Source organism: Ascaphus truei, chromosome 4 (assembly GCF_040206685.1).
Source record: "Ascaphus truei isolate aAscTru1 chromosome 4, aAscTru1.hap1, whole genome shotgun sequence".
Taxonomy (NCBI): domain Eukaryota; kingdom Metazoa; phylum Chordata; class Amphibia; order Anura; family Ascaphidae; genus Ascaphus; species Ascaphus truei.
In genome coordinates this window covers 110,421,795-110,439,372 of record NC_134486.1, presented here as the reverse complement: position 1 = coordinate 110,439,372, position 17,578 = coordinate 110,421,795, and the positions used below count along the sequence as shown (strand labels likewise).

The 17,578-nt window shown below is 44.0% G+C and overlaps 1 protein-coding gene across 2 annotated transcripts in view; it reads left to right on the top strand.

Moving 5' to 3' along the window:
• Positions 1-15,830, top strand: part of HEATR1 (HEAT repeat containing 1) — a 71,598-nt gene extending 55,768 nt beyond the window's left edge. For both annotated transcript variants that reach the window (XM_075596397.1, XM_075596398.1), the window contains exons 31-45: positions 574-703; positions 2,008-2,174; positions 2,773-2,819; positions 3,438-3,561; positions 4,193-4,333; positions 5,057-5,349; positions 5,846-5,996; positions 7,128-7,286; positions 8,606-8,740; positions 9,676-9,780; positions 9,862-10,030; positions 10,593-10,747; positions 11,132-11,290; positions 12,741-12,849; positions 14,381-15,830. In XM_075596397.1, coding sequence (XP_075452512.1) covers positions 574-703; positions 2,008-2,174; positions 2,773-2,819; positions 3,438-3,561; positions 4,193-4,333; positions 5,057-5,349; positions 5,846-5,996; positions 7,128-7,286; positions 8,606-8,740; positions 9,676-9,780; positions 9,862-10,030; positions 10,593-10,747; positions 11,132-11,290; positions 12,741-12,849; positions 14,381-14,469 — 2,133 coding nt within the window. In that variant the 3' untranslated portion in view covers positions 14,470-15,830. The remainder of the gene's footprint in view (positions 1-573; positions 704-2,007; positions 2,175-2,772; positions 2,820-3,437; positions 3,562-4,192; positions 4,334-5,056; positions 5,350-5,845; positions 5,997-7,127; positions 7,287-8,605; positions 8,741-9,675; positions 9,781-9,861; positions 10,031-10,592; positions 10,748-11,131; positions 11,291-12,740; positions 12,850-14,380) is intronic.
• The last annotated feature ends 1,748 nt before the right edge of the window (positions 15,831-17,578 follow it).

Sequence of the window (17,578 nt, the reverse complement as noted above, 5' to 3'; positions counted from 1 at the left end):
TACTTTTGAGTGAGACAAAGCAAAGGTGGAGTGGTATAATATTCACAGCACCTGTGCTCCTTTAAATGAAAAGGTGAAGCACAATCTATCCTCACCTTGCTCCCTCCTCCATTTTTTTTGCCGATAGATGGAAAGCAGAGGGTCCCCAGAGCTGGGCAGCATAAATGTAAGCTCCAAGGACCCCTGGATCCTAAGATACTTACCGGGAAAGTTGTCAACAGTTACTTCCTGTTATTTAAATCCCCGCGTCACACGTGCTTATTGGCCGGCGCAAAGGGAGAGAGTTAAACACTGTTTTGCTTCCCCTGGGGAGGACACTGTCGGCATTTCACGTGAAGGGGACGCTACCTTTCCTGGTAAGTTTATCTTGAGGACTAGGGGGTCCCCATAGCTGAAATGAACGCGGTTCAGTACTGGAGACCCCCAACTTCCCACCCATCTTAAAAGCCACGGGAAAAGGCTCGCTTAACAAGTTAACATGACCTGTTCCTCACTGATGACGATACTTCTATTATCCTAGTTCTGCCAAACGCGTTGCTGCTTTTATTCACCGTTTCATCCCCTTTCATTCAGGACACCTTGCTGGACAGGGACACGGAATTCTGGGTGTCCGTCTGCTGTGACTTTACTGTCCGTGATCAGCTTGAGAGTTTGGTCAAGTTGCTCCAGTTCCTTACCAAACTTCCAGAAAATAAAGATGAAGGTAATGGGAAAGAGTGGCATAAACTGCACCGCATGTTCTGGGGCATATTGATCGATGTTATTGAGGAGTTGCATATAATGCCAGGCAACTAGAATGACCAATTATAAACTAAACCCTTTCACTGCCATTAGGGGCCTGCTGGACATTACAGTGCGTGTGTGCGTGTGTGTGTGTGTGTGTGTGTGTGTGTACAAAAACGAAAAAGAAAGTGCCCGATCCTAGTGAAATATGTCTAAAATAACATTTAATATTCCCCCCAAAAAGTCCAACAATTTAAAACTCACAAACAACAAAGAATAAGAGCATTTTATGAGATAATACTCATGCACCAGTACTGGAACTCTGCTCCTCCACTCCCAAGTCTCTTGATTACATCCGACCAGACCCCTCTGAGCCTCCGTCCAGCAGGAACTCAGGGAGCAGCACAGCGGCTGTTGGCGTCCTCCAGGAACAATCCTTGTGTGTAGTTAGTTCCGGGTAGGGCTGAATAAGGCGGGAAGCTGTGTAGAGATAGCCATCAGCGTCTTAGAGTCCAAGTACTGAGTGGTATGGTGTACACGCTCTCACTAGCAGCACAAGGCTCTCACTAGCAGCACAATGCTCTCACTCTAAGATGCTGATAGCTACCTCTACACAGCTCCCCGCCTTATTCAGCCCTACCCAGAACTAACTACACAAGAAGATTGTTCCTGGAGGACGCCAACAGCGGCTGTGCTGCTCCCTGAGTTCCTGCTGGGACTGGTACCTCACAATCTTTTTAATTTTTTAAATTTTTTTTTTAATATATATATATATATATATATATATATATTCATTTTGTTTTTGTGTAATTTCAGTTATAATATTTTATAATTATGTATGTGGTTATGTCCAACTAGTGTTGAATGTGCTATTACATTATATTAGCTCTTACATTTACTTATTAGTATTATTGAGTATATAGGCGCAGCTTGTATTTTTACTGATATGTATATGAAAAGGCACATTGTGTAGCGCAATACATTGCTAGTTCCTTTGGCTGCTAAAATGTTGAATAGCGATTTTAAACAATAACTTGTTTCGCCCCAGATATGACCTGAGCTTTTCACCACTAGAGGGCGATACCATGCTTTGCAGAACAACCGCTCTTGTGCTAAAAGGCTTTTAACCTTAGGTTATTTTTTCCATTTTGTTTTCAATTTGACTTCAACTTTTTAAGCAATGTTCTAATTAAAAAACCTGCGTTTTTATGGGCGTTGATAATGAACACGAGAAATATTCAAGTGCAGGGATGTTGACGTGCTCCGCTTTCATGGTCTCTACAGATGAGATGGAGCAGAGAAAGGCCAGGGCCGGCAAGCAGAAACCTCGAGAGGCGGAAGCTCAGCTCTTCAACGTGGAGAATCACTCGGCCAAGCAGCTCCGACACTTTAAGTTCCTGTCCGTCTCCTTCATGGCCCAGCTGCTGGCTTCTCACAGCTTTGTCGGCAAGGTATGCTCCAGCGAGTCACTAAACTGTAACTAAGCAATGTTGTGATTGGGTGAGTGAAAAGTGGGTAGGTATATTTACCTTGCGCCCGACCAACTCTGCTCCCCTCCTTATCCACCAAACTCCCCCACTCCTTGTTTTTAAGACTTGGCTGAAAAGTCCCCAGTGTTTATTGCATAGGTTATGAACTTATCCCTACTTGTTTTATTTATTTTTCTATTCTGAATAATATCTCTAATTCGCTGCACATGGTTTGCACAATATACATAATCTACAATACAGCACAATACAATGAAAGCCTTCGCGTAATTGGGGTACGAAGCCAATTCTATATACAGGGACATAAGTCATTGCAAACAGCAGGAAGTCTCCATTTCCAAAGCCTGTATGAGGGACTAATTATTAATATTTGCATAAGATTTTTTTTTTTATTAATCTGTGAGATTTTTCTATTATGAAGGACTCTGTGGCATATCGGCTTGTTTTCGACTACCCTACGGTGGTTTGTAGTTAATCTGAAGTGAACGAATGCAATAACCTCTATTATTTTTATAGTCATACAATACTTTTGGTAGTTAATCTGACACGTGTTTTATTTCAGGTCGTTGAATGTGTAGCCGCCGAAGAGTTAAAAGAACTGGAACAGAGGTAAATGTTTACATTCAAATTGCCACTTCTTGCTGTGATTTTTCGTATTTGTAAGGACGTAAGCAGATAAATAACTAATTAAAACATATGCAGCTATCATCGACAATGTACTTATTTGTCTAATTTTGCAGTAAATTATTTATGCTAAATATTTTTAATTCATTATTGTCTGTGTTTCCGATTTAGAAGTAAACATGAATAGCAGAATTGAGCCATGTGATCTTAGTGTTTTTTTTTTGTACACAAGTACACCCCTTATTTTATCTATCAGGAGTTCTATACCTTTTTCGCAGTGCCCTGAACCAGAAGTGGTTTTAAAATACCAATCAATATCTGATCTGCATGTATATGTTGTGCCTTCATATGAGTTTACATGTGTATTGGTTATCCTTAAATCTGCTTGTCTCATATATAGGCTTAAGTATTCCTAGCACAGATATTCCCCCCCCCCCCTCCCCCCCACGGGGAGAGCCAGTTTAACAAAATGCAGTGCCTGCAATTTATTGCTGGTGTGATATCACACCTTTTATAATGACATTTTGTACCCTTAGGACAGATCTCCCCCTACTTCGAAATCATCCCATTTTTATCTGCGTGCATCTCTCCCCTTGTTTGTAGATTGCTGGAGGAAGTTCTCTGCTATATCAATTTAGTGGCAGTCTCTGTGGAAGGCCACGCAGACAAACCCACAGTGAAGTTCTGGCGAGCTCTCCTGAACAAGTCTTATGAAATGCTGGACAAGGTGGGTCATCCATGCATGAATTTACTTGACCTTCACTGCCACCTACTAATACATAAACCTACACATATTAGAACAGGAACCATGGCACTCCAAGCTATGAACCCCCTGTGTTCCTGAGATTTTTATAATTCCCCTACAAGAATTCTTGTCTGGGAGTACAAAATATGGCCAGTGGGTTCAGCGTCACTCCTGCATCCAAAATGAGCTGCATGCCATGTCAGCTTCCAATTGGCTGACCCGGAAGCCATCTTTGTTTTCCCTTGCAAGGGCTGGCAAAAGTAAAAAATCTAATTGCCTGGCATTTACGGGGGCCCGTGATCTTTTAATGCCCTGGTTCATACAAGGTAAAAACAAAATAACAATAATAAATCACATAGATATTTAACGTTTCAGGCAACGTGAATTTTATCTATCTAATTTTCTGGAATGTTAACGACTGCCTTCCATTGTAACACTTGGAACGAGTGGGACATGTGCAGGATTTAATACGACGCATTTATCTTAATGTTCAACTTCAGTCTTACACCTGAACAGCCACAGGTTGGGTATTGGGCTTGGGGTTTTCCCCATTTGCTTTGAGGGTAGCTCTATTGCCGTTAATGCCACGTTTCTGCTTCCCACTATTTTATAGGTCAACGCTTTGCTGCCTACTGAGATTTTTATCCCTGTAATACGAGGGCTCCTGTCCAATCAGCTGCCATCTGTGCGACGTAAAGCTATGGATCTCTTGAACAACAAGTTACAGCAACGCACACAGTGGAAGGAAGAACAGGTCAGAAGCCCAAGTTACTTTCCCTATAAACCTTGTTCGTTACAATTGCTCTGCTGCATACCTGTTCCTTAGTAAAAATCAAGCATACATTTCCCCGAGCACCTGTCACCAAGTAAAATTAGTTTTTTTTACATTTGTTTAGTGTTCTTGTTGCTTAAGTACAGTTGGTGTATACCTCCAAATGTGCCATACAACAGACTTACGACTGCATGGAATAGTCTTTTGTAACTTAAATACTACCATTTTTACAACTCCCCGCTGATGCTGTACTAAGTGCTTTGGATAATTACAAAATACATCAATTAAGGGCGAGTCAAACCAGGATAAGTGCTACACTTCTAAAAAGTAGGCGTTTTTTTGAGCGCCTTCCCGGGGAGTTTACAATGCGAGGGAAGAAGTGAGAGAACGCATTCTGTAGAAATACATGAAAGTGCAGAGAGTATTAAAAAAGAATGTTGATAATGTACGGCCGACTTTTACTTCTATTCAGACTCATTTCTTCCTTCTGGCTCTTCCTGTCCGAGTTCTGTCTAACTTTCTAGATAACATTTCAGTTGCTCTTCAAGTCATTGTGAAATATTGCGGTGCCCCCTTAAGTGGAGGCGTGTTCGTACTTAAATCGCGATTCCGCGTTTCCCATGTAATATAAATACTTTGCATCTCCTATCAGTATTGTCCTAAAGTAAATACCAGCAGGTTTTACATCGGTCCGTTCTCTTGTAGGTGGAGCTACTTTTGGGCCTCATTAAGGACCTCCTTTCTGTTGTACATCGGAAAGCCACAGTGGAGGAGGAAGAGCAGGCCATCAACAGGCAGACTGCTCTGTACAGCCTGAAGCTGCTCTGCAAGTGCTTTGGCCCCCAGAGGCAGCAGGCGTTTGTGCCCGTGCTGAATGCTGCCATTGACCTCATCTCTGCAGCGGAGCCGGAGGAAAAGAATGTGATGGGCAGCGCTCTGCTGTGCATTGCTGAGGTCACCAGTATAATCAAGGCCCTGGCTATACCGCAGCTACCCAGGTATCCTGCCAGAGATTGTCAGCTCTACTATGCACAGTTAGGAACGTGCTTCATAGATTTTCTGAACATACATAAAACACCCATCTGATATCTGGAAATGTGGTAGTTGAACAATTCTAGTTCGAGAGGAAACGTAACGCCATTGTGTATGCCCCTCTGGTATTGAACGTGTCAGTCATTTACTAAAAGTGTGTGTGTGTGTGTGTGTAATATATTCTTGTGTGCACACACCTCATATTCACAAAGTGAGTTCTTTTGTTATTCTGCACGCACTGGTGGAGAAACATCAATATATGCTCAGTAACTGGAAAGCAGCCACTTTCATCCTCTAAATCAATGTCCCCTTATATTTTTAAATGGATTCTCACACAATGAAGCCAAATGTTTTCCGTTGCATGTCCGTGTTCTTAACAGATGATGCATGTAAAGCCCCCAGACTCCATGGTGGTTGTGTTGAGCACACTGATCGTTTGCTTATGTTGCCCTTTGCTTGCAGACTGATGCCGGCTCTCCTAACCGCTCTGAAGCATAAGAAGGAGCTGCTAACGAGTGAGATCCATCTACTGAGTACAGTGACTGCTCTGCAGAAGGTGGTGGAGACTCTGCCCCTCTTCCTCAGTCCCTTCCTGCAGGACTGCTTACTGCAGGTGAGGTTACACTCTGTCCTATAAAGCCAGAATAGGTCCATTTCTGACACATTGCATGGCTCATCTCAACCACTTACTGTACAGTATGTACTTTACTTCTAATGTCTTTGTTGTTGGGGCAGTAAGAAAACCCCCATCTCTCTTAAGCCTGGTTAAAGCCAATGTTACCTACAACGCTCTATTAGTCATATCTTTATAAACCTGTAGTAATTGTGGTGGTAATTTTCCCCACGTTATTAATGATCATTAAGTAAAATAAAAGGCAGGAATGTCCATAACAATAACAGGTTAACTTTTCACATCCATTATCTACTTTGTCGCTTTTATTAAGAATTAATTTCGATAAATACAATGCATACAGAGATGAATTGATTGATTAATACAAATATAGTTATTAGGGTGCTGAAATAGGTTGCATACATTTTAATAATTGTTTCTATTATTCCTTAATGAACACAACCAAATGATGTGTTTTATTTATTTTTTTATGCCCAATCTCTGCCTAGTCAGAATAGTTATTAGTGATTACTTTCATTTTTATGGAAGTAGAGACCATCCTTTAAGACTACGAATTGATTGCTGATTTTAACATTTTATAAAGAGAAGCGGTTTGGGAACCAAACCATTAACATGGTGCTTAATCCATGCCAAATCTATGTCAACCAACCTGTAAAACAGTCTCGTACACAGTCATATCGCTATCTCTATGTAGTAAGTATGTTACCAGATGGAGGTCCAGCAAATGAGACAGCACACAAGGAGTAAATTTCATATATCAATTGTATTGAAGAAATACAGGCACCTCAGCCAACGTTTCAGTCTGCAGAGAGAGACCTTCCTCAGGCTGAGGTGCCTGTATTTCTTCAATACAATTGATATATGAAATGTACTCCTGGTGTGCTGTCTCCTCATTTGCTGGACCTCCATCTGGTTATATACTTACTACTATTGTCTATGAGATTAGCATCTGAATCTAACTGAAGCTTGGGTGCTGGTTGCTGCATTTTTTCTATCTCTATATCGATATCGATTCTGTATGGTATCTCGATATAGATATATGGATTGCTAAAGACGGGTCTTTTGCTGATGTAAAAGTCATTGGTATGTCATTTAAGCTTTGTGATTGTTTAGGTTGCAGGGCTTGACAAGATTGCTGTTAAAGGTGGCCATACGTCCCAGCTCTCCATAAGAGTTACGGCACTAAAAACCACTCTGGCGACACAGCTGGCAGCAAGAGTCCTCCTCCCAGCCATCACCAAGTGCTACTGTCAGCTTGTGGATACTCAGCAGGTGAGGTTATCCAACTACAAGTCCATGAATTTTGATGGGCCGCTTATTTTAACAGTAAATTATTAAAAGGATGAAAGTTATTATTTATTTTTTTAAATATATAAATATAAATAAATCTTGTCTATAATATTAGATAATACTGTGTGTATTTTCTTTTTGCACCTAATGCTATTTTTAAGGATTTTTCCCCCCCTTTGGTTGCTAAAGCAACCATGTAGAAAGTCGCATCCATCTCCTCTTTTGAAACAGGCTCTGACACACACCTTTTTGAGCTTTGCCCTCTGGCAACAAAGTATTACAAACAGATCTGTTGTGTTCCAAACAGCAGACTATATTACTCTGAAGGTTGCAACAACAATGTGTTACATTTAGTAATATAATGTTACATATCAGCTGCAGCATCTCAGACTGCAGCACAAAGAAGGCAGCCATTTAGTTAGGCACACAATCAGGAGTTTTACAGATGTATAACAGAAGCACCAAACAATTGCCAGCTTAGGTAAGAATGTAGAAATATACATTGTCACATGCGTTACATATGAAAATAAGAGAAAAAAAATAGGGCAAGTAGTATTGCTGCTTTAAGATGATTTGTTTGTATTTGCCATGAGACACACTGCATTATGTATTCATGACAAATGCCTTTAATCTATGTTTAGCTCAGGTGCCTATTATATTTTTCTTTGTCCACAATGTCTAATCTTCATAAAGTATTGTACAGTAAAAATAGTGTGTGTGTGTGTCTTTAGTGTAATTGACAGAATTTACTTTCCTAAAACCATGTAAACAATTAACATTGTGATAAATACAGTATTAAAGGAATGTGGAAAAGTTGTTTTCTTGCATTTGCCGTGAAAAGTTGTAGGCATTAAATATGATGACTGAAGGAGCCGAGTTCCATAGAAGATGCCAGATTGTTAGTATTAAATGCACTGGACCCTAGAAAATGTTCTGTGCTTGTGGTTCATTATACGTCACACTGTTTCACAAGCCTTTTGATGTATGATCAAAGGGAGGAGCAGTGACTCAGTGAGTAACGGCACTGACTCTGATAACAATGACATTGATTTTGAAGCGGGGTGAGCCTGCTTCAATTCCTGGAGTCTGCTCCTCGTGACCTTGGGCAAGTCACTTTATCTCCCTCCTGTCTCGAGCACCAAAAACAGATTGTAAGCTCATCTGGACAGGGACTGTATCTTTAAAAATTCCTATGTGCTGCGTACCATGCACTAGACTGTAATTGTGAAGGACTTTGAGCCTCAGTGGGAGAAAAATGCTATATGAACTAAAACATTTATTATTATTATGATTCCTTTCAGAGCTGTCTGGGGTCTCTTATGGGGATCCTCAAGGAGCACATTGCTATAATGGATAAGCAACAGCTCTCCTCTCACCAGTCTGAGCTGACCACCTTCTTCCTGAAGGCCCTGGACTACAGAGCTGAGCATTCCGAGGTAAAGCAGCAGCAGCGCTAGGACAAATGATATCAGACTGCAATGGTCCGTCAGATAGTTTATCTGTAAGTCAGGCTGTAAGGTCAATTAGGATCAGGATATTTAAAACCACAAATAATAATGATTTTATTACATCAAGGTATAACTAAACACAATGCAAAAAATATTTTAAAACTCGATAAAATCCCCATAGAGGAGTGCATAGTAGAGTATCAATCCTATCTTGGTGTCTACCATAGTAATTATATGTATATCCAAGAGAGGATTGTTACTCTACTATCCACTACGGAGATTTTATCGATTTTTATTTCTTTCTTTTGGCATGGTGTTTAGTTATACCTTGATGTAATAACATTTTATTATTATTTGTTTTAAATATCCTGATCCTAATTGGTCATTAGCCTGACTTACAGATAAACTATCTGACGGACCATTGCAGTCTGATATCATTTGTCCTAGCACCAAGGGCAATTATGTGGGGAATCTTTTGATCCTACTTGGATCTATTCTGTTTGGTAAATACTTACCTCCTTGCACCTGCTACGTTTAAACTACGGGGACTATATCTAGGGTGAGCGGTCTGATTTACCCGTTTCTTGTAAAGCAGCCGCATCAGGGGCATGAATGTTTGGTATATGGACTCTGCAATCGCAAGGATGGAGAATCCACATAGAACTCGGGGGGATTGTTTTGTGGCCTTATAGTTACAGAAGCAACAAGTTTGCTGGCAAAAGAACATTTCTCTGGTTAAAGGTGGCATTATACGTGTTAAAATGCAGTGGGTTTAAATGGGTTAAAGGAAACAAAACGGCAGAATATTAGGCTTTCCAAAAAGTCATTTTGAAGATTCAACTATTCTGATGCTAGATTGTTAGAAGCTCTTCATTCTCCCATTTTGCTTTTTAACTTGCGACTTAACATCTGCTCTCTTACAGGCTAACCTGGAACAAGTGGGTAACACGGAGGGCCACATTATTAACTGTCTAATTATCATGGTCATGAAGCTATCCGAAGTCACGTTCAGACCTCTATTTTTCAAGGTAAGGTGGCCGACGTTAAAGAGATTTCCGTAGACTTCATGACCCCTTGCCAGGCGCTAAGATTCTCCTTACCACTTCCAGCTTTTCGACTGGTGCAAGACGGAAGGTGCCTCAAAAGACCGGTTCCTCACGTTCTGCCGTTTGGCTGACTGCATCGCTGACAAGCTGAAGGGACTCTTCACTCTGTTCGCTGGTCACTTGGTGAAGCCTTTTGCTGAGATTCTGAATCAGACAAACACAGTAAAAACTGGTATGTCTGTAAACAAGTACAGTATTTACAGATGTAGCCAGACTGACGCTGGATCTGCAGGTGGTCCATTACTTCTGAATGGGACAGCCAGCAGCCAGGTTCCCCCCCCGGGAGAAACAAAACGAAGTCTGGCTACATCTGTGTCCAAGGGCTGTATTGCACATGTTAGGTAATTAATACACTTCTACAGTAACTGCATTGCAAGGAATCTAAAAAGAGTGAACGCAATAAACCTAATTTTAAAGGGGAAATACTCACCCTGCAAAACACAATGGAAATGTAGCTCTTCTAGTTTAATGTTACAGCTCAATTACGGCTGAACATTTTAAGAGCAAGATTTAATTTGCCGATTTGAATCTTATTGACCCAAAGCGTTGAAGCTAAACAACAACAAAAATCAGGTTCACCCATCATTAATGTTTGATGTGGTAACAAAGATGTTATGTGTAAGAACTTGACTTGAATATATTTTGCTTGTTGGAACTGCACCATTAAACAAGAATGTGATATTGGCCTTCTATTCTCATGCAACGTACTTAACATGTACTTCTTCCCCCACCAGACACAGCATTTTTTGAATCTGACAACAATGTAGAGAAGAGCTGCTTGTTACTGGAGTTTGTTCTTCACTGTTTTCACAAAATCTTCCTGTACGATACCCAGCATTTCGTGAGCAAGGAGAGGGCAGAAGCACTAATGATGCCGTTGGTGGATCAGGTATTCCCCTTTTTTTAGCACTGTAAACAACTGTACGTGAAACAGGGCTTCTGTAGCTTAATTTGTAAAGCTGTTGAGGACAGTGCTGTTACACCCTCAATGCTGTTACACCCTCAACACTGCCAGATTTCAAGATGAACTTTGTCCTTGGTGCTTTGTTTTAAAGGCTATAGAGAAATATATGTAAGCCCTTCGATGCTGCGCACAAACATATCACACACATTGTAAACCTTCTCAATAAATAGTCTGCAACAGAGAATGCTACAAAGGGCAATAAATAACTGCATAGTGTGGTTATACATTTAACACGGTAGAGTTTCCAATATTTTTTTTTAATATATTTATTGTTCTAAATGATCTAATACATTTTTTTTTTTAAATTAGCTGGAAAACCTGCTTGGAGGAGATGAAAGCTTTCAGACGAGGGTGAGCGCGAGTCTGATCCCGTGCATAGCTCAGTTCTCTGTTGCTATGGCTGATGACTCGCTGTGGAAGCCTCTTAACTATCAGATACTCCTGAAGATGCGCCATCCTTCTCCCAAGGTTAGACATTTAATTCCAGGGCCCTAATATGTTCAGTTCCCTGGCATGTGCATTACTTTTGCTGCAATAGATTGATGCGTCCAGTTTGCGCATGTACACGTGTGTATTTTTATAAATAGGTGGGTGTTGGAGATGGGTAATGTACCGGTACCATAATACCGTGGTAACAAAAACTGCCAGCAAGTCGATGTGACATGATTTATTACCGCGGTATTACTTGGTGCCAACATCTGGGTGTCGTAGGTGCAGCTTTGAAGCTGCCATGTGTGGAGCTCCTCCCGCTCCTCCCTCTCTTCTGGCTCCGCTTCTGTCTGCATCAGCAGGGCCGCCGAGAGGGTGGGACAGCCGGTACTGGTGTCCCGGGTCCGGTGGCTGAACAAAGCAGGTGCCGACGGGCCCCGGCTCTCCCCACCTTCAGGCCTCTTCCTCTATCTCTGTCAGTCATCCCCTTCCTGGCAGTCGTCACTCACCCCACCTCGCCTGGCAGTCCCCTTCCTGGCAGTCATCACTCCCCCCACCTCCCCTGGCAGTACCCTTCCTGGCAGTCGTCACTCCCCCCACCTCCCCTGGCAGTCCCCTTCCTGGCAGTCATCTTGATTATACTGGGTAGAGAGAGCAGATTTGCATCCAATTTCTCTGCCATGCGAAAGGGGTTCATCCCCTTTCATGTCTGCCCCTCTCCCTCGCCTCTCGTAGATTAGGGGGCTAATAATAGGGGAGGGGAGGAGTTTAGAGGCCCAGTGGTAGGGGAGGAAGAGTTGAGAATGCCAGGATGTGGGGGTGGGGGGAGGGGGCAGAGAACCTTTGGATTGCTCCAGGGGGCCCCATGAGATAGTGACTACATCATTCTCAAAGGCTTTCCACGTGGAGCGCAGGTCGCCATTTAACAAATGAGGAAAAGGGAGGAGCACTCCTCTTCCGTTTCCTCCAAAGTGGCCGCCTTGGTCTATGCTTGAGGGGGCGTGGCACTCTGGCATAACGACCCCCCCCCCCCCTTTCCCGGCCTCATCCTGACACTCTTAATCCTCCCCCGCCACTGAACACTTCTTCCCTCCCCCTCTCCCCCCCTTCCTCGTCCTGGGACACTTAACACCTTTCCCCACTCACCCTGGCAATCTGAACCCCTTCCCCCCCCTACCACTGAGCCTCTAAACGCCTCCCCTATTATTAACCCCTAAACTACGAGAGGCGAGAGAGGGGGCAGACATGAAAAGGGATTAAACCCTTTTGCATGGCAAAGAAATTTGCTGCAAATCTCTCTTGTAGCAAAAGGGTTAATCTCCATGTCTGCCCTTCTCCTTTTCTCACCTACACGGCTATAATTTTTTTTAATGTGCATTTATTAACTTGTGTATAGTTTATTACCAATACAACTTTCTTTATTGGGAAAGGTTATTTAAATTGATAGAGTAACAGTGTATGAAATCCGTTGCCTCCCTCCTGTGGTCAGGTCCGATTTGCAGCACTGCTGGCTTTGGTTGATCTAGTGGAGAAGCTCAGAGAGAACTACATGGTGCTGTTACCTGAATCCATTCCCTTCTTGGCCGAGCTGATGGAAGGTGAGGCTACATGTGGTTTCTGTCCTAAATTGAAGCCCTGCATGATAATTTAGTGCTGTTCCAAAACAGCGTGCTCATGTTTTGGAAATAGTCATTAGCCTCCTTGCTGTAGCCGAGACGTGTGCACAGAGGACCTGTCATTACCATCTGAGCAGAGTTAATCAATGTCCGACCCCTACCGTGCCACAGGAATGACTGAAGAACAATGTATTTGCTGCCCTTCTAGCACTGAACGGTGGGAGGGGGGGGGGGGGGGGGAGTCAGCTTCCTTCTGACAAGTCAATTGTCCTTGCTATGAAAAGGGCATGGATAGATAAATGTGCATGTTCACTAAAAATGTGTCCTTCCATAAACAATGTATTAAGAAAGAAAGACAAATGAGCCGCTCAGTGGATATATAGGATACATTTGCTTTTAAAACTGCTACTGTAGTTGCCCTTAAAGCTGCTGTTTTTTTAACATTTACCCCCGTCTCTCCCCCCCCCCCCCTTTAATATGTGCATCAATACAATCCACACAATAAGTAATTAGCCAAGTTGCAAAGGGCTCAAAAAGGGGTGTTGCCAGAGCCTGTTTCAGAAGGGGATGGGACTTTGTAAATGGTTGATATAGAAACCAAAAATGCATGTTACATTATAATACATTAAAAATGTCATTCATAGTGGGTTTAAAAAAAAAAAAAAAAAAAAAAAACATTCTACAAGTATTTTACTCATAGTACTGATTTATTAAAAAAAACCACATGTTGGATATTGCTTGGTCTGCAGCTTTAAAGTGCAGAATTTCATTAAAAATCCTGTATTATTTTGATAAATAATAAATCGGTTGTGTAGTATTAGAAAGTACTGCTTTTAAAAAAAAAAAAAAATCACACCTTTTTTTAATGATTTGTACTGTATTCTCTACACCACTGTGTCTTTTGAAATAGGCAGCCATATTGCGTGCTCTGGGAAGCCGGATCTTCCGCGCTCGATCTGCACCTTGGATAATTGCATTGCTTTATTTATTAAAAAAATAAACTAAAAAAAAAAATCAGGCAAGAGGAAATGTCCCTGTCAATCGGAGTAGAAGCAAAACAATGAACTATTAAAGTACTGGGGGGAAAAAAACCGTTTTGGATTCTTCTTTAAAAAAATAAACAAATAAAAGTGGTTTTAACACAGAGGGCTCGGTATTTTCATGTGAGGTAACTACAGGCAATTTCAGAAAATGTTGGGCCCCAAATCACCAAACTGCAAACCTGATTAGAAAGGAAAGTGCAGAAAGCCAACAAATTCTTTCTTTTTTTTTATGGTATATGATGAATAAATAGAATACATTTCTGCCGCACTCCTGCTTTCTATTTGCTGCCCTGTTAATTATCGAGCAGATTGATGTGCAAGTCACATCCCCTTAAAACAGTCTGTTTTCTTTCACATTTACATACTGTAGATGGTAGGCTACGGCTCACGGAAACAACATACAGTATTAGGTAATGTGTTTTTGTTAGCTGTTTTGAGCAGAATGCTTGACCTTGTCTTGTTCATTGCAGATGAATGTGAGGAGGTAGAACAGCAGTGTCAGAAGACCATCAAACAGCTGGAAACCATACTGGGAGAACCACTCCAGAGCTATTTCTGAGTGAAGACATAGACGACCAAGTAGTACTGTATGATACGACCCACAACTGGATGCAGACAATGCCCTGATGGGGATTTGCTCAGGGCTGGATTGAGGTTTTCCGGCGCCAGGGGGATTTAAGATAAGGAGGCCCTAATTTCCACCGGAGCCGCGTTCTCACACCACCTCGCTCACACACCCTTTCTCTCTCCCCTTTCTCAAACTCACACTTTCACTCTTCCTCCCTCTCTTAAGCCTCGGATATAGTGACTTCTCGCGCGCGAAGGCTGAGGGAAAGCGGGTGCTGTCCCTGGCCATACTGCACGGCCATGGGGGGCGTGCCCAGGGGTGTCACGGAACTGGTTCACCGTCATTGAGCGAACGGCTCACGTGACCGGCCTGTCGCGCCAAGAAATCAGTTTGAACTGATTTCTTGGGCAACGCGCGCCCGCTTCCGCCCGCACACCGCATGGACGCGAACACTGCCTTAAGGCAGTCTGTTCGCTCCGCACGGTCTGCGGCACCGTGTCAGAGGCCTTACACCCCACTCTAACTCACTCTTCCCCCTCTTCCAGTCACTCTTCTCCCCCCTCCTCTCACTCCGCCCCCTCCCCTTCCTCTCACTCTTATCCCCCCTCAGCCCCCTACATTGCAGCACGGTGGTTATGCAACTGCGGTGGGCCCCCATGAAGAGGGTGGCCCATGCCCCCTGCTCCCTTCCTTAATCCGCCCCTGGACTTGCTATACTATAAATAAAAACAATATCCAATTACTGCTGGGAATTAAGTATTATCAGAATAAATGACATCCAAACGGGATTCGTTAATCGCTTTTACAAGTGGTGCTAGTCCAAAAGACACTTTCGGTTGGTGGAAGACATCTTGCATCCCATTCAAGTAAATGGGACATAAGGGGTCTTCCAGTAACAAAATATCTTCTGTCTGAGGACTGCTTAGTAAATATGGTCCATAACACATTCATCCCTGCTACTTTTACACCATAAAGCAGTAGTTGTCAAACCTCTCCTCACGGCCCTGAGCCAGATCAGGCTACTGAGGCAACCATAATGTGTATAGGTTTAATCAGGAGCTCAAATGCTTGTTCCCATGAATTCATCCATGTAGAGGTGATCACATAAAGGGAACTGAGGCAACCACCTAACATGCTGTTGACGTACACATCCCGTACCTTCACCTGTGTGCACGTGCATTGGTTATTCATAAAAGCTGGTGTGCTGCTGACCCAGAGTAAGCAAGGATATGATTTTTTTGTATTGGTGAACCATTATTTTGTACCTTTTACTACTTGTTAATGGGAAAAAAAACATGCAATATAAAGAAGCCGACAAGGAATGCAATAATAAAGAAAACATTGGACTTTTATTTATTTATTATTTATTCCGGTTTTTTTTGTTTGGTTACAAAAGTTGTTTTACAGCAGTTATGTTTTAGTGTGGCGTTGTATTTGTATATATTTGTGTAGTGTCTGTATTCCATGTTTGAATAGACCATCTTAGTGGAAGTACAATTTGTCTATTGCCAGTCCATTCCCGTAGCCCAGGGAGAGAGACAATCTGCACCTTCAATTAATGCAAACTCAGTCCCTGTTCTAAACCTGCGTTAAACATTTCTCATAGGCATACCATTGAATGGAGTGCGCAAAAACAAGTCAAACATAAAGGATTTTAACAAACTATAATGTAGTACAGGCATGTCAAACATGCGGCCCGCAACGGATATTTTTGCGGCCGCTCACAACCAGCGCGGCGGTCGTGTGTGTCGGCGAGCGCGTGGGGGGAAGAGAGTAGCACGGGCGGAAGTAAAATCTGGCCTGCAGGGGCTGGAGGCGTACAGTGGCCGGGTGCAGTCAATCTGCACTCGTGCCGTGTGTGGGAGGAAACGGGGGCGGAGTCAAAACCCCGGCGGGGGGGGGGGGGGTGTGTGTGTGTGTGTGTGTTCAGCTCTCAGGCTTACATGAATGATGAGTTTTCCTCTCCAGCATGCATGCATGGAAATCACTATCATGCCCCCTACGGGAGGAGGGCACAAGGTATATACCTATCCCATAGGTCTCACACCTGGAAGTCACAAGCCTCCTGCATAATGTATTGTACAAGGAGGAGAACAGCAGCAGCAGCACTGGGTTTCTCCCCTAGATCCAAATCACTGGGATCGCAGGGACACAAGAGATCCCCTGAATGCAGTGATCCCTGCAGAGGGCGTGTGCGTTGGCGAGCGCGTGGGCGGCGGTAGCAAGCGTGTGACCGGGAGTTGCGAGCGCGGTGGCGGGCGGATGTGGCAAGCATGGCTGAAGGAAGAGCTGGCCTGCTGGGGCTGTACGGTGGCCGGGCGCAGTCATCCTGCACTCGTGCCATGTGTGGGATGTGGAGAGCACAGCAGGGGCGGAGCCAACTCCCCGGCGGAGAAAGCTTCAGAGACGTCTGTGGGACTGCCTCCCGCCTGGAAGCCTGGGAATAAGGTAAGGACAAGATGCTGATGGGGCATGGGGGCCAGCCTGGGGTCACCCACCTGACCCCTGTCACCCCCTGCCCCTGTCACCCCCTGCCCCTTTCACCCCCTGCCACCCCCTGTCCATATCACCACCTGCCCCTTTCACCCCCTGCTACCCCCCTGCCTCTGTCACCCCCTGCCCCTGTCACCCCCTGCCTCTGTCACCCCCTGCCACCCCCTGTCCATATCACCCCCTGTCACCCCCTGCCTCTGTCACCCCCTGCCCCTGTCACCCCCAGTCACCCCTTCCCCCTGTCACCCCCTGCCCCTGTCAACCCCTGCCCCTGTCACCCCCTGCCCCTGTCAACCTCTGTCACCTCCTTTCACCACCTTCCCTTTTCATCCCCTGCCCCTGTCACCCCCTGCCAACCCCTGTCCTTGTCACACCCTGTCACACCCTGCCCCTGTCACCCCCTGCCTCTGTCACCCCCTGCCTCTGTCACCCCCTGCCTCTGTCACCCCCTGCCCCTGTCATCCCCTGCCTCTGCCACCCCCTGTCCATATCACCCCCTGTCACCCCCTGCCCCTGTCACCCCCTGCCCCTGTCACCCCCTGTCAACCCCTGCCCGTCACCCCCTCCCCCTGTCACCCCCTGCCCCTGTCAACCCCTGCCCCTGTCA